This window comes from Corvus cornix, chromosome 4, assembly GCF_000738735.6.
Source record: "Corvus cornix cornix isolate S_Up_H32 chromosome 4, ASM73873v5, whole genome shotgun sequence".
In the NCBI taxonomy this organism is placed as follows: Eukaryota; Metazoa; Chordata; class Aves; order Passeriformes; family Corvidae; genus Corvus; species Corvus cornix.
In genome coordinates, this window is record NC_046334.1 from 25,293,255 (window position 1) to 25,310,138 (window position 16,884).

General features: G+C 39.9%; 1 protein-coding gene and 1 long non-coding RNA gene across 7 annotated transcripts in view; one reads left to right on the forward strand and one right to left on the reverse strand.

Moving 5' to 3' along the window:
- LOC104697315 (protocadherin-23) overlaps positions 1-5,606 on the forward strand; it is a 62,092-nt gene extending 56,486 nt beyond the window's left edge. Inside the window, exons 18-19 of one of the 2 annotated variants that reach the window (XM_039550931.1) lie at positions 418-556; positions 1,959-5,606. In XM_039550931.1, coding sequence (XP_039406865.1) covers positions 418-556; positions 1,959-4,582 — 2,763 coding nt within the window. In that variant the 3' untranslated portion in view covers positions 4,583-5,606. The remainder of the gene's footprint in view (positions 1-417; positions 557-1,958) is intronic. The other variant, XM_039550932.1, reaches the window with a different exon arrangement.
- Positions 1-16,884, reverse strand: part of LOC104697169 — a 185,049-nt gene that overhangs the window by 38,904 nt on the left and 129,261 nt on the right. The window lies entirely within an intron of this gene.

Consider the following 16,884-nt stretch of genomic DNA (forward strand, 5'->3'; position numbering starts at 1 on the left):
AATTTTCAGGGTGTATATGTTGGCTTTTTTAGTGGTCAGTCTTACACTGCAGAGACTGCAGACTGTATTCCATGTATGGAAATGAAGGGGTTTTTGAAAGCAAGGGGAAAAGCCTTTAGTTGCAGTCCATAAGTGACTCTTGAAAAAAGTGATTCATTTATTCTCTGAAGCTGCTGTCATAATGAACTAGATGGATTTTACTACTGTTTAAAACTTACTATGAATTCTGGCCATATTGAAGGCATAGTTTTCAATATCTCAACTCTCTCTGGTTTTGTCCCAGAAGAAAATGGGTGGGTAGAACTTTTTCCAAAGCTGGGAACTGTGTGGGTTTTTCTAATAAGATCAAATAAAGGCAAATGTATTTTTTAATGTCTAAAATCTTTTATAAAGCTCTATTTTTGCTTTGTATGTCAGGTGAACGTGCCAGAGTTCATTTCTATGGATGCCACTATTCTGACACTCTCTGCCATGGATAGGGATTCTGAACGTAATGGAATGATTTCCTACCAAATCCTCTCTTCCTCTGAGGGATTTTCCATTGATCATAAGAATGGTGAGTCTGTAAGCATGGTTTATTATTTCAGCTATTTAAGTATAAATCGAAGAGTCCTGTTGCTTTCTCATGTGTTGCCAGTGATTACTTGAGTTCTGGAAATTTGTGGTGGCCAAATTCCATCATGTGTTTTTGCTAAATCTGCTGTTATCAGTGGGGAACTGATTGTATCAAAGACTGGAGTTCTCAGTTTGTCCCTGAAATGTGCATATTTTTTCTGGTCTAAGTGCAGTATGTGTATTTGATACTGCACCACTGAGGGGAGGTCTTGCCTTCACAGCATCAGCTATGACCTCTTAGAATCATGGAATAGTTTGGACGTGATCTTCAATGGTCATCTAGTCCAACCCCCTGCAATGAGCAGGTACATCTTCAAATAGGTCAGGTTGTTCAGTGTCCTGTCCAACCTGACCTTGAATGTTTCTGGGGATGGGGCATCCACCAGCTTTCTGGGCAATGTGTTCCAGTGTTTTACCACCCTCACTGAAAAAAAGAATTCTCATATCTGCTCTGAATTTACCCTCTTTCGATTGAAATCCATTACCCCTTGTCCTATCACAAAAAGCCTTACTAAAATGTCTGTCCCCATCCTTATAAACCTCCTTTAGGGCCACAGTAAGGTCTCCCTGGAGCCTTCTCTGGGCTGAATTATCTCAGCCTTTTCTCATAGGAGAGGAGCTCCAGCCCTCTGATTGTTTTTATGGCCCTCCTCTGGATTTGCTCCAACAGGTTCATGTGTTTTCTTTGCTGAGAACTCCAGAGCTGGATGCAGCACTCCAGGTGGGCTCTAAGAGCAGAGGGAGTGAATAACATCCCTCTCCCTGCTGCCCACACCGTTTTTGGTGCAGCCCAGGATACAACTGGCTTTCTGGGCTGTAAGCGCACATTGATGGGTCATGTCCGGTTTTTCATCTACTGGTACCCCCAAGTCCTTCTACACAGGGCTGCTCTCAATCCCTTCCTCCCTCAGCCTATATTGATATCAAAGGTTGCCCTGACTCCTGTGCAGGACCTTGTACTCAGCTTTGTTAAACTTCATGAGGTTCCCATGGGCCCACTTCTTGAGCTTGTACAGGTCCTCCTGGATAGCATCCCATCCCTCAGGCATGTCAACTGCAGCACTGAGCTTGGTGTCATCTGCAAACCTGCACTCTATCCCACTATGTCACTGATGAAGGTATTAAACAGTACTGGTCCCAGTATAGACCCCGAGGGTCGCCACTTGTCACTGATGTCTATGCAGACATTGACCCACTACTCTCCAGATGTGAGAGAGTTATTTTGTTGTGTACAGCCATTACAGCTGAGTCATTTTCAAATATGACTCTTTAGAATCAGCTCTTGGAATCACATTTACTTGCCTGGGAAGTGTGGGCTTTTGTTAATTCTGTTTCATTTTCAGGTACAGTGTTCACCACGGAAGCAGTCACACAGCTGAAAAATATTTCCATTTTTCATCTCCTGATAGAAGCCACAGATGGTGGCAGTCCCCCTCTGAGTGCAGTTACCTCCATGGAGGTGCATGTAGAAGATGTAAATGACTGTGCCCCTCGCTTCACAAAGGTTCTGTACAATCTCAGTGTGAGCGAGGATGCCTCAGTTGGAGAAAGTATCCTCCTGTTCTCAGCCATCGACTGTGACTGGACATGTGAAAACACCTATGTCGAATACTCTATTATTGCTGGCAATGCTGAGAATTTATTCTCCATAGAAACAAGTGTCATGGGGTCGGAAACATCCTACAAACTTGTTGGCAGTCTTGTTTTGAGCAGTGCTCTTGACAGGGAAAGAGCTTCTTCTCACCAGTTGGTCCTCCTTGCCTCTGATCATGGAACACCCTCCTTGAATTCAACTGCTACAGTACTAATAACTGTGCTGGATGTTAATGATAATCCTCCAGTATTTAGCAGCCCAGAGTACCATGTTCATGTCAAAGAAAGCATCCCTATAGGCAGTCACATCACTGAGGTTTCAGCAAAAGACTGTGATGCCAGCACTAACGCAGAGATCACTTACGTTATCATCTCTGGAAATGACAGAGGGCATTTTTGCTTGGATGGTAGAACAGGATCTGTGAATTTGATGAAAACACTGGATTATGAGGATACCATGAAATTCACTTTGATTATCCAAGCCACAGATGGAGGAAATTATATTAAAAATATGGCTTTTGCTGTTGTTCTTGTTAGCATCCTAGATGACAATGATTATGCCCCACTTTTTTTGTTTCCCAGTCTGAGCTGCATTGTCAGTGAAAATCTGCCTACCTTTTCTTTTGTGTGTGCTGTTTGTGCACTGGATTTTGACAAAGGCTCCTATGGACACCTTACCTACTCCATTCACTCTTCATGTTTGGCTCATCGTGAAGCTCCTAGAGACCATGACATGTTCTTTATTGATCCTTTAACAGGAGATATTCATACAAAGCAAATGTTTGATTATGAAAGTCAAAATAGGTACTGTCTAATAATCCAAGCAAAAGACAAAGGTGACTCACTGGCTACCACTACAGTTCAGGTAGATATTGAGGGGAGAGATGAATTTGACCCAGTGTTTACACAAGAACATTATTTCTTTAATCTCCCCGAGAAGAACGAAGCAGGCCAGTTGATTGGCAGAGTAACAGCATCTGACAGTGATGGTGGACTGGATGGAGTTGTTCATTACTCCCTTCTAAAACCTTCTCCATTCTTTTCTGTGAATCAAACCAGTGGTAATATTTATTTGACTCAGACTGTTCACAGAAAGAAAAATGGCATCAAAAGGAATGATGATACTCTGGAATTGTTGGTAAGAGCTCATAGCCCCAAAATTGAGTCGAGGTTCACAGTATGCACCGTTTTTGTAAATGTTTCCAGTTCTCCTGAGAGTGATCCCACACTGTCAGCACACAGCCTGATGGTGAGTGTTTCTACCTCACTGACGGTGTTCCTGCTGCTTGCTGTCAGTCTTATCACACTTACCCTGAGACTTAAACAGAAAAATTTGATGAATGCTTGTGTGAAAAAAGAAGCAGTATCCTCCTCAGCTACTGATGTGAATTCAGTAAGAGAAGATGAGGACTGCCAGAAAATCCAAAGTACTGAGAGCAGTATGCTTCCCATGGGCACTATAGCAAAATGGCTGAGCCTAGCAGGAATCGGAGAGGGGAAGGATGACGATGTCTCCTGCAGGCATTCAGACTCCAGTGGCCACGGTTCTGCTGAAGGAGAGACTGCAGAGGACGAGGAAATCAAAAGGATCTATGAGTATCCTTGCAGAAAAAGCATTAGCTCAGCACTGAGTGAGCATGGCTCACAGATGCCAGATTCGGGGATCCCAAGAGAGCCTGATCAGTTCTCCTGTCAGTCTGGAGAAACGGATGTCACGGCTACCATGCAAAGCATGGAGAACATGCAGACCATTAAAGGAGAAAGCAGAGAAGAAGCCTGTGACACAGCCTATGCACACAAAATTTTGTCTCAAACAGTTGCAAAAACTGGAATAAAAGAGAAAGGCATAATGACAGACCTCACAAGAGAATATGTCCTGATGTCAGATAGGCAAGACTCTGAGTATGATTTGCTTGCAACTGTTGACACCTCTGATGAGGATCTTGGAGGTAGTTATAACTGGGATTATGTGCTCAGCTGCGAACCCAGATTTCAACCTCTTGCCTCAGTGTTTAATGATATTGCAGAACTGAAAGATGAAAATTTTCACATTCACAACTTCTCTAAGGATAAATCTCTTGTTTTCCCTCCTCCCTTGATAACATCAGTAGCACAGCCTGGCATAAGGACAGTGCCACCAAGAATGCCAAATATAACATCAGGGCAAGCTTTTAATAAATGCCCTTATCCTCCCCTTATCCATAATCATGGATACCCTCCACCAACCATGACCCCCAGATTTTCTCCTACTCTCTCTTTACTTACTATGCAGACACCTTCTGTTTCTCCAGTAGTGTCTGATGGGAAAATGATAGGAACATGTCTTATTGATCCAAGCTATGAACTTGCAACAGAGGAAGAAATTCAGGTCTAGGTTATTAACTGACAGTATTTTATGGTAAAAAATATGGATTAAAATGTGTTTTGCCATTTATTAACAGCAAAATATGCCTCTCAGAGCTGTATCACCAGTATTCTTTCTGTTCTCATGAGCCTAAAAAGTTAAAATATAAAATAGCCACAAACTTGGTAACTATACCTCTTCTTCTTCCCAGAAACCACTGTGAGAGCATGAGGCTTCTTTTCCAGCTCACAACTGTGGTTTCCTATGTAAAACATACAGCCAAGTGCCTGATAACCAATTCGACCAGTTTTACCATTTTTCTTATAAAATACATTAATAACAAATAAAATTGAAGTAATTCTTTATTGTGGAAAAAATTCTTTAGCATACTGGTGGGTTCTGACTGATTCTGTGGTGGCATTAGTGGAGGGTACTGGAGTTAGTACAGCAGGTTTGGGGGTGGGCGAAGGATAAAACAAGGATTCCTTCTGAGCTCTTTCTCTAGTGTTTACCCAGCTTTCCCACATCTCAGCCTCTGGGTCCCAACAATCTGTTGGGCCTGGTGTGGATTCATCATCTGCAATGGCTCTGCAGTGGGCTTTCTTAGCTACTCTTTGTGCTGTGGAACCCACTCAGCAGTTTCTGTGCACCTTCTGTTTATCTTCTGGTTTAAAGGCAGCAGGTCACAATAATCTGAATAATGGATCACCTTTGGAAAACAGAATAACCAGTGGTAAGATAAAAGCAACCATCTTCTCTCTTACTGGATCTCAAGTAGATATCTATTGTCTTTTTGTCCTATTACAGAGGTTGCCCTGGTGCTCAGGCAGCTCTAAGAACAGACAGTGTTACAGTTCTGAAGGTCTTGTATGCCTCCACCCTGGTCATTGGTTCTGTGCTGGACCAAAGGTCTCTGCAAGACCAGATATCTGGCCTTGTTTGTTGTATGTATCATACACATGGCATTTTGTGTATGTGTGTATATCCAGACACATACACGTGCTGTATATGCTTGTATATTGTATATTGATCAATAAAATACACAGAAGATACATCTAGAGTAACTCTGTTTCTTCTTCAAAGTATGTTTAAAAGTCCTTTGCATCACATGTATTAAAACTGGGCTGTAGGGAAGTGTCTATTTGGTGCATGGGAATCTGCTACAAGTTGGACGTGTACGGAGGTATGTATTGTACAGGTCATAACAGGTGGGGGGAAGGCACACAGTGTGGTTAGGCTGAGTGATTTTGTGGGATCAGTATCACGTGTGCAGTGGCTGCTTTTCCTCAGTCATGCATGTCAAGGTTTGCAGCCTGTGGGCTCGTAACCTGTCTTTGAGTAAGATCTTGTTTCTGAGGCTACACCAACACTGTACACCCTGCACATGCAACAGGATCCATACTGCTATGCAAGAGTGCTTCTTTTAAAGCTGGCATTTGTTCTTTGTACTGCCATGGAGTCGGAAATGAGACGTAGCTTAGGAATTCATTGGGACAGACAAATTTTACTAAGAAAGAAGATGGGATGTTAAGTTTTGTAGTCAGACAAAAAACTGTGCCAGGGAGAAGAAAGCAAAAAAGAGGAGTCGTTCCCAGTTCATATCTGAACACAGAGATTCAGTTTAAGGACATTATTTCAGAAAGAATGTTGTTCTCTGCCTGTTAGCATTATGTTATATATAGCCTTTTTGGTTTTGACTTATATGTCTTTAGTTATAAAGTAATTTCTGATACAGTGAAAGGTGTTCTTTGGGTGTTCACTTCTGTGCAGTTATCAGGAGGCACCCAGGCTAACCTTCTCTATGAAGTCAACTTTGCTAATTTGATTTTGGCTTCAGATGGTCATGGACAAGTGGCAGCTATTGCTCAGGTGAGCAGTGAGCATGTGCCATGCTTAGATGGGTCACCTTTCCAATATGGGATCAGTGGAAGAATGAATACTTTACACAGACTCTTTCATCCCTCACGTTGATAGATATGAAGCAGGTAACTAGGCCTTCATTTTGTGTATAGAGTCTAGGCTAATGGATGAGTCGTTTTTTCTTCGCTAATATGGCTCTTACAAATGTTCTAATGCTATTAGCATTAAAAATCATTCAAAAGCATCAGTAATCATATTTAGGACAATATTTGGACCTCACCGTGCTAATGGGTACCCACCTGCTAGAGTTCTTGGAAAACAAGAAAACTGTTTCTGTTTGTGCATTTTTTGCTCCTTCAAATTCAGCTTGTTTTCAATGCCTTTCTAAGAAGATTAGATGTGATTTGCATCCTATTTATCAAGCACATGATATAACCAATGCATACTTTGTGCTCCTATTAAGTGTTATAGCAATCTTTCCCATGTCTCTTATGTATTTATTGATTTTTTTTTTTTTAATCAAATGGGAATCAACACTTAGCTGATTTATTGTTGTGTCATTTATAGTCAAGCTCAAAAACGTAACCATTGAAACAAGTGTCTAAAAATAAATCATGTACAGTTCTTTTAACCTTACTGGTTTTTCCCCTAAGTAAACAGTATAACTTTTATAACTTACCATGACTTTAATATTATCTTGCCTTGAAGAGGCTGTGTTACTTTGCAATTCTGCACACCCGTTTTAGCACTTTGGAGAAGGTACAGAACTTGTTAGTGGAAAATCATATTAAGCTCAAAAAGCATAAGCTATAAAATAAAAGACAGTTGTCTCTTCTGGAATTTTGGCTGCCTGCCTTCTGGATTTGCTTGTTGGCAGCCTTGAAAACACTGGTGTAAATCACTACCAAATGGATATAAAAATTCCATCTACCGGTAGTAATTGTTATATTGACGTTCAAACAGATTTCTGCACAAAGGGAAAAAACCTTCATATTTTTGGGGAACCCATCATTACAGATTATAAAATCGCATGCATGTTTTCTAAAATGATACTAAGACCACTAGTTACCTACACAAGTCTATATTTAGTTTGTGTTTTATCTTCAGCTGAAGATAAATATTATTCCTAAAGCAGTTTCAGGTAAAAATAGTTGTGATAAAAATGAACCCTTGTTGCTAAGTCTATTGCATTGACAATATCATTTACATTTGGTTGCCATCCATCCTCTGTGCTGTATGTCACTTGTTCTCTATAACTGACATGTAGCTTCCTGAAAACTCTATTTAACTGTTCTTTTTGGGAGACCTATAACTACAAACATGCTGCCCTGACAAAAAAAACCCAGTGTTACTAGAACATCAGCTAGGCTGACAGTTGTGCCCATATGGCTTTATACTTCTCCAGCTCAAAGACCAATTGGCAATCCAGTTGGCCACCATAGGCATGTGTGAGGCCATTGGGATTAGACCTCCTACCAATGGTGCTGCCTACATTTCTCCTTGAAAACCAGCCCTCTGGGGATGAAGAACACAGAGGAATTGAATCATTTGCAGGAAGGGAATTGCACTGGTTGGCTGCAAATGGAAGGGGGTGTTCCCTAAAATCCTGTAAAAACACTAATTGGAATAGGAGGCAGTTGCGACTTTGTAATTGAATATACTGTGGTGGGAGGTTTATATTTAGGATTTGGCTTGCTTGGCAAGTCAAATGGCTTTGCAGCCTCTTGCTCTTAATGTCTCTCACAACAGAACAAACTCACCATGGCAATATGCAGCTTAGCTGCCCGTAGATGATCTGGTTGCAATAACTAAAGTGGTGCAGAATCAAATTGAGTATAGTTTGGGGTGCCTCATAGTTGCGAGCTCTGTTAGCTGTTTGCTAGCACATATGGAAAGCCTAATGTATATTCAGTCTGTGCATGGATTTGTATGTTCAGAACTCATTCAAAAAGCTGTAGTCTGACATCAAAATCCTCTTGGTGGCTTTGAAAATTCCTCCATAAATACATACAACATTTAAAAAACATTGGGAAAAATGTGGCTGTCTAAGCAAAAGGGAAGGGGCCTTATAGAAGGGAAAAGACCTAAAACTTTCTGGTTAAGACTTGCGCTTTACATTGCTTCTAGGGTTATTCCTCATAAAACATCAGATACTTTTCTTCTAAAATGTGTAAAAAGTAATGGAAGAGCATCTGTAAGGAACACCAAGAGGCAGCAGGGTAGGCTAGAATTGCAAAATGATTCTGTTTCTTGACACCTATGAGTTGCTTGAGCAACGAAGAAAATACCAAATCCTTTAGCTGATGATAGTCACAAAAATCACAATTGCTGCCTTGTTGCTATATGAGTGTTTATATATATAAATGACTGACCCAAATAAGTCCTGTACTGGATGAAGCATTAGGAGCCAAACCATATGCCTGAAAATGCAGATGTCACACAAAAGGACTAAAGGAATCTATCATGGTTTTCAAAACTTCAAATGAAAATATCATTACAATTAGAAAACTCAGTTTTCTTGACTATCATGTTTAAAACAAGGTATTTCTGCCCTGCAAACTACACTGAAAACTGTCAGTCATAACTGCGTAACCTTACCCTTTTGAAAACAGCCTTATCTTTGAAACTTTTTTTGAAAGTTACTATTTACATAAGACTGGTCACCTTCCCTAAAACTGCATGTTAATTGCCTATGAAAAGCACTCAGAAAAGTCATAAAATTGAAGTTAAGCTGTTGATTGTGAGAGCTGTTCGGCTACCAGTGGCTGTTGAATAGAAGTGACATTTCAGAATGGTTGTGGCTAGATGGTGCCTACTCACTAGCTCAGCCTGGGGGATTACCTTGCTGTTGCCTGTATTATGCATCCACCATTTTGCTGGAAACTTTCAAATGGGAAATTCAAAAGAGTTTCTAAAATGGTGTTACTGGTGCCATAACAGAAAGAAATGAGTAGCAAGTCAAACTTGTTTGTGTTGACTTCCAACAGCTCTGTCTCAAACCCCATCTTGCTGGGAGCAAACTCATTTCCAGCATCTCCCTTTTAACAAGCTGTAGGGTTCATTTAATGTCAAAGTTTTTTAAAATTCTGAGTTCTGATCCAACATCCCAAGACTTCTTCCACTGATTTCAGTGGGGCTTGAATAAAAAATGCACCTGGAAGAAATGGGCAACATATGTGTTGCTGATGCTCCCGCAAGAGTCAGTGTCAGTGGAGAGCTGGCTCCCCAGTGTGCAGGGCTGTAAACCAGCAGGAGGGAGCATTAGGAGAAGAGAAATTGAGAGCCTAGAGAAGAGTAGAACCAGCATGGGGCAGGGGGCTGGGATTTGGAGTGGAGGTTCCTCTATGCTTCCAGGTGATTGATGCAAACCTTGCTTTATATGCTTATTTGGAGTGACTTTCAGAGAAGTCTGGGAAGGTCTGTAAGGGAAAGGTCTCTTACTCTTTTCCTTATTCTTCTTTTATGTAAACTACAGTTGGCTGCTTTATTTGCTGCTGCTTTTACTGAATGCAGAGAATATTTATACCTTCAGACAATGATTTCTCTACTTGTCTTCTCTACTTCTCTAACTGAGGGTCAAGGGTAGAATTAGTTTGAAAATTATCCTAGTAACTGTTAAGGTAACCAGAAAGGATTTGGGAGTTGTTGAGTGGTTGTTGGGATTTGGGGTTTATTTGGGCTTTGGGAGATTGAGTGGTGCTGGTTTTTGGTTGGGTTTTTTTTTTGAGAGATGCACATGGTTTTCAGTTTTAGGCTGAAATCCACAGTCATATAGCTTTTGAACTTTGAATTCTGTCTTCTGTCACACTAATGGAGCATCTTGTGCCATTGGCTGATCACATATTCACTGGGTAGAGATGGATAAGTTTTAGCAGCCTGCTCTTTTCTCTGGCAATAGAATTGCAGTAAACTATATTTAATTTTGTTGCTGAATGTCGTAAACTCTAGGCTTGATCACTGATATGTTTGAACTCCTCATTTTTCCTTCAGATTTTTTCCATATGTAGCTAATACGTTTCAGTGTTCACCATTTTCATCCCTCATATACTTCTTTTAACTTAGTTTTAATAACTGAAAATTAGGCATTCTGATCCCTGCACACTTAAGGTGTGAAGCCAAGCTGTGAATATTTCCTATTAAAAGAATGTGGTGTGTTCTATCACTATAACAGAGGTAAGTGAGGGTTTAGTAACGAGCCTCCTCTTACCAGTAGTTTTTGTGGGGGGGTTTAATGAGGTCTTCTGTGATTTACAGAGAGTTAAGTAGTGATGTTTATAGCACAAAGACAAAAAGCAACAAGGAAATTTGATTACTGCAACTAGTGCAAAGGTGAAATGATGAAGCAAGGAGGACATCTTGATAACTGAATTTTAAAACATGAGACTGAGTAAAAGGTGCATCCAGTTCGCCCACATGCTTGAGACATTGACTCCTTGGGAAGATCTTGTGTCAGTCAATACTGTGAGGTAGTACTTTGGGGAGTGCAGGCCTGCCAGTCCTTTGTTACAGCCCTTTTGTTTTGTAGCAATGATAATTCTCACATGTATGAACAACAGTGCCTGTTATTGTATCCCACGGCAGAGTTAGTGATGCCTTATGGCAATAGTGGGGACTGAAAAATACACCATTAAACCCACTGAGATTCTTAATTTACAAAAAAACTGCCTAAAATAAATAATAAAAAGACAAATTTGGGGGTATTCTTCCTAAGAGAGAAATTAATTTTGAATCTGAGCAAAATCTCATAAGTGACTGCTGATTACATTCTTCTGAAATGTGTGTACATTTGTTTATTGGGTGACTCTCCTAAGCAGAGATGTTGTGAGTCTCAGCAATGGAGAGATGAAGGTTTATGATAGAGAAGATGGGATAAACTGGAGCTGAATGGAAGAGCAAAGATACATAACAGACATAGAGCAGATCTCTGTTAGTGAGGACTCCCTGTTAAAAAGAGCTGAGTACTTGACAGCTCAGCTGTTTCAGAAAATAATGTTGTGCTGCCTGCCAGGGATAGAATTACATGTTAAAGACCCAACACTGAGAAATAATCTCTGAGGAACAACTTCTTTGCTCATCTGCAGTCTCATGACAAAAGAAACTATCTGCTGGAGTCTGTCAAGGATGGTGATGAAAAGCTGAGGCTTCAGGACCTTGCAGTCTAGATGATTGTCCTGGTTCCAGCCAGGACAAGGTTAACTTTGGCAGTAGCCAGGAGGGGCCACAGCTGGGGTATGGAGGTTATTCTGTACCACCTGATATCATTCCTGGGGGCAGGGAAAGGGGACTCTCTTCTGGGGAAAAGGGGTTCCTTCCAGTCAAGGGGAGCCATCCAGTATTGTCTATTGTCAGGTGGTTTTTTTCCGTGTGAATCGTTTCTTTTCTTATACCTTCTGTCATTAGTATTGTTACTATTACTGTTCATTTTCTTGTCTTATTGCTCATTCCAGTAAATTGTTCTTATCTCAACCTGTGATTTTCACCTTTAGTTCCTCCAATTCTCCTCTCCAACACACCACAGGAGTGAGGGTGGAGAGGGGGAGCGAGTGGCAGCATGGGAGCACTAAATTGGAGAATACCATTCCTAAACAATGACAATACCTTCAGCAGAGTTCTGCTGGTCAGCCAAGAGGAGGGAAAGAATAGGGGAAGACAGTGTGGAGAAGGTCAAGGAGGACACACATGATTTCTCAAGCCTGGTTGAGTTACGTGGAAGAGAAAAATCAGGTGAGGAGGTGAGATGAGTTCCAATTGTAATTATTTCAATACAAAAAAATATGTGCTGTTCAGGGAGAGCAGGTTTTGGTTGGTTACAGAGCTTGCTGTAGCCTCTAAGGTATAGATACATTGATTAGATATATATATCTGGGTTAGGCACAAGTATATATGTACACGTAGGATTTTCTGTAACTGTACTGCTGGGGTGTTTTCTGTAATTATATATATATATATAGCTGGTAAACAGATACTGCTAAGGACATACAGGGCTAACTCATTTGTTCACAAAGTTATTGACAAAATGTGATCTATATTAATTTTTATTTTCATAAAAAATTAGCATGCTATAGAAAATTTTTCTGGAGAAAACAAGCTCGCATCGGTAACCAAAAGTTAAATTAATTAAATTAATTAAAAAATAAAAAGCCTGTTCCAAAGAAAGAAATAGGTCTGTAACTAAGAATTATGTCTACATGACATTATCTACCCAGCAAAGAGAACCAAACTACTTCTGAATGAGCTGATTTGAAGCTGTACTGCCATTCTTTGCTCTAGCTAATGGACTCAAAGTTTACTAGCTCAAGTGGAACATCACACTGACATAGCTACACTACCCAAGAAAGCTTTGATCGTATTCCCTACTGTGTCGTATAATCTAAATTCTAGGATTACTGACTTCAAAGAACAAACTTTCATAAATAGCAAGGTGAAGGCATTGGGACACAGCAGTCTGAATGCTGGAGAGGTTTAGAATTGTATTAAGTCAAAGATGTGAACATTAGCTGGAACTGTCTGGATGGCAAAGATTATTCAGGGCAAAAGAATCCCACGGGGTATGGACTGTCCAGTAAGAAGTGCTTATGTTTAAAAGGGGACATAGTGTGAGGATTGAAAAAAGTCAGTGAATAGACTTTAGAACATTACTGCAAACTGCCAAAGGCTCTTTGCTCATAAGAAGAAAGAAAAGAAGTAGGAACCCTGAAAATTGAGGTAGAGGCTAAAAATAATCTCTTCTAGCTAAAGTGAAGGCATTTTTAACCTTTTTTAAATTTAATTTAATTTGCAGTAAAGCTGCTGATAATGATGATCATGGGATTAATGACAGGACAAAGGTAATAGTAAGGGCAGGGAAGGAAAAGAGACCATGCTTAAGGTGAAGACGATGTGTTCAAATAGAGGGGAAATAATAGTCCATGTCGTAAGACTGAGAAAGAGTATGTGGGTGTGGAGTTAGCCTGCCCAACAGCATGGTATGGTATGGCATGAAACAGTGTGGCTTTTAATGAAGGAAAGGATAGAAGTATGCAACTGGAAGTCGTGATGGAGCCCCTCTAGCAAAGAAGGGGAAAATAAAAGGATTCACCCAGCCCTCCAACAGTTCCCTCCACTGGAACGGAATCAGCTTTGGCGAAAAATCAGGACACACAGATGCAATAGTATTGTGCATGAGTTTCAGGGTAGGTCATGTGGCCAAACACTGCAGTCTTTGAGAAGACAGCTCAATGCGTAAATTCAGTGGAATTCATGTATTTGTGTTTCAGAAAGGCATTTGACACAGCGCCAAGTAAGAGTTAATTCTAGAACTGCAACATGATACATTTATTGCAGAGTATATTGGCAGGGAAAAATAGAGTTGGAGCGAGGTCATTGGTAGAGACAGACAGATTTTTCTGGACTACTTAATATTTTCCAATAGAGCAAGTGACAGAAACAAGCCTGATTGAAACAGAGCTTGGTCAGTTTAAAAAAGGGAATTTGGATTAATTTCATATGTGAATTGTCCAAACTTTATCCACCAACTATTGGATCTTATAATACCTTTTTCTGCTTTAGGTTAAGGAGCACCTGATATGATTGCTCATTGTAACCCTATCTATTTTAATCTCTTTAACCTTTTCTACTGTCACACCGTACATCATTTTCTCTAGTCCTTGAGCATTTTTGTGGTTGTCATCAGAATCTACATGTTCAGCACCTTGAAATACATTTCACTAAGTTGTTATTCCAGTATTCTTAAATACCAAAAATAATTGCAGCTTAACATTTGTAGACCTGAAGTATTTGCAGCCCATTTTTATTTGATTGTTGTATGCAAAGTACCCCAGCTTTTGACTCAGCCATATTCATCCTGTTATGTGTTCTCTGACCTTTGTAACATCACCATTTCTTCACTTACTAATGGACTGGACAATGCTTATTATCCATAAAGAATGTTGGAGCTTCTTCCTGTATCTTCAGAAGAACAAACCAGAAAGAAGTATTGAACGCTTCTGAATTAACAGTGCTTCACACACACTGGTATCTGAAGAAAGAATTTACCTTTATTTGCGCTGAGAAAGAAAATACTGTCATTTGAAAAGGTTGTCTAAAACATGAATGCAAGTACAAAAGAGAATGTGATGATGGCGTCCAGGAGCATGTGTATTGGCATGGGCTTCAGTACTCTTCAAGGTACCATAACTCACAGAGCTCTGTTTTATCCATTAGGCTATCTAGAACTGCTATTTCTTGATGAGAGTTTGGGACCAATTGAGTTTCTTCAAAATTTGCCCAGGGATTCAAATATTTTAAAATATTTTGTTTGAATTCTCATCAAGGCATTTTGAAATATAATGGAGGTGTTCACATTTAATAAATAATGCATGAAAATTCAAAGGCAGGAGCATTTTACCTAACCTTCCAGTTTCACAAATCTACTTCTTTTTCTTCTTTTTCTGTTTCCTTGCCTCTCTTTCTCCCCACCCCCCAATACTTCTTCCTGCCAAAAATTATTTTGGGAATTGAACTCAAACCGGAGAGCTGTAGTCAGACTGCTGAAAGCATATTTTGCTATTAAATGTTGCATTACTGAATTGTCTCACTCCATTTTAGAGATGTGAAAGTACAGAAGATATGTGTTTGGGATAGACATTATAACATTTTTGGAATGTGGTCTGAGAAAGTTTCACGGTGCGCATTTGGAAAGATTCAGTATTTCTGAGAGAAGATGCTGTGAGTGAGTTATATAGGTCATCTCCAAGAAGCCACAATAAGGCCTTCAGAGCATTTCGCACCACAGCATGCTCTGTAGATGCCTGATATTTTACAGCAGCCTATTCCTAAAATATTTTAGTAAGTTTTAAAGTTTTATTGTTTCTATTTCTGTCTCTGCCTGTAAAGCCAAGCTCCATTACTACTACAATTCCAGCTATAAAGAATTCTGTGAGAGTAAGGGAACTTATAAATAATGCATTTAGAAGCCTCTAAAAATGATCTTCAGAACTTTTGGCACTTTTTAAAGCAGAATACCTCATGATCAGTGACAGACATTGATTTTTTTTTTGACCATAGACACTTAGGTAGAAAGAGCTTCCTGGTTTTTTTAACTAAACTAAATATTAATATTTTGTCTGCAGCCTAGGAGGGTCATTAGGCTTATCAGTAGTTTTTACTCTGAGCAGGCTAATTCCATGGGTGAGATTCATAGTTTATTTTGGGGGGAAAGGAGTCAACTTGGGGAAAGCATCACCCTTCTCAAAGGACTGGGGTCTGAGTCCTCTGTGCATATGAAACTACCACAGCTGGATCCCAAGATCCTATCTGCTGATACTCTGCAAAGCGTCATCTGTAGCTCAAAGGCTGAATCAATCACTGGGTTTTATGTATTACAGCCTAAAATTGTATCATTTTCTGTGGAAATCTTGGAGGAAATACCCCAAGTTCATCAGTAGTACCTTCTCCCCAGGAACTTTCCAAAAGGCTTTGTTGTTGTTTTAAATGTATTGCTGGTGGACTAATTAATTCTTTTTTCCTATGGATGTTCCTCCTGGTCAGAGTGTTCAATTCAAACACAGTACAAACAATGTCCTTCCTCAAATGGACTTCATGCCAGGAGCCTGTTTCTGCCAGGGGACACAGAAGAGAGAAGTCTCACTCCTTTTCTTCTCTCTAATGTCTTTTTCTCTTCTTGACATCAGCTACAAGGTTTCCCTCTTTTCAGTACCTGTAAGTATAAGACTGTAACTTAGCCATTTGGGAATGATTCATTTGAATATAGTTCTCCCCCAGGGCTTCAGGGGGAATTCTCACCCAGGACAGATCTCTTAGATATGTGGAAGAGTGCTCACAGCGTGAAAAATTTTATGCCTTCGTCTGCATTAAATCTAACACTTTATGCCTTTCACAAAACTCACTACTCAGAAACCAAATTTAAGAGTCAGAAACAACTTTAATGAATATGCTGTAAAAGATGTAGAGACCCAATAAGATAAGAGATAGTCTTTCTGTCAGAGCAGAAATTGCCAGTGGTTGAAACATCTATGGAAGCATGTGCTTAAATCCTGTGCAGCTTCACGTTTCGATCTAGAAGATGTAGCTCAGTGTAGCTTGAAGAATTTCAAGAATTCCTGGCTGGCCTTCACCAAAGGAAAAACAAATCTTTGACTTCTTTTATTCCCTTCTCTTTCTTTTATTGTAGACATTCTGAATGCTTTTCTTACTATTTTTTGTCTTCTAATTCCTCAGTTTTGAAGCATTTCAAATTCTTTTCTCTGTTGCATTCCCATAAATGTTAAACAGTTCCTGTCATTTGCACAAGGTATAGGCAAAAGAGAATACAAGTCAATATGATATTCAAGAAAAAACTCTTTGTTTGACAGTGGCTGCTGAAGAACAAACCTGGTGATCTTAAAGGGAAAAGCTGGAGACCTGACAGATAAAAAAAGAAGTGAACTGAACGCTCTCCCAAATTCTGTGGTTGTTAGATGGCTTGGCACAAG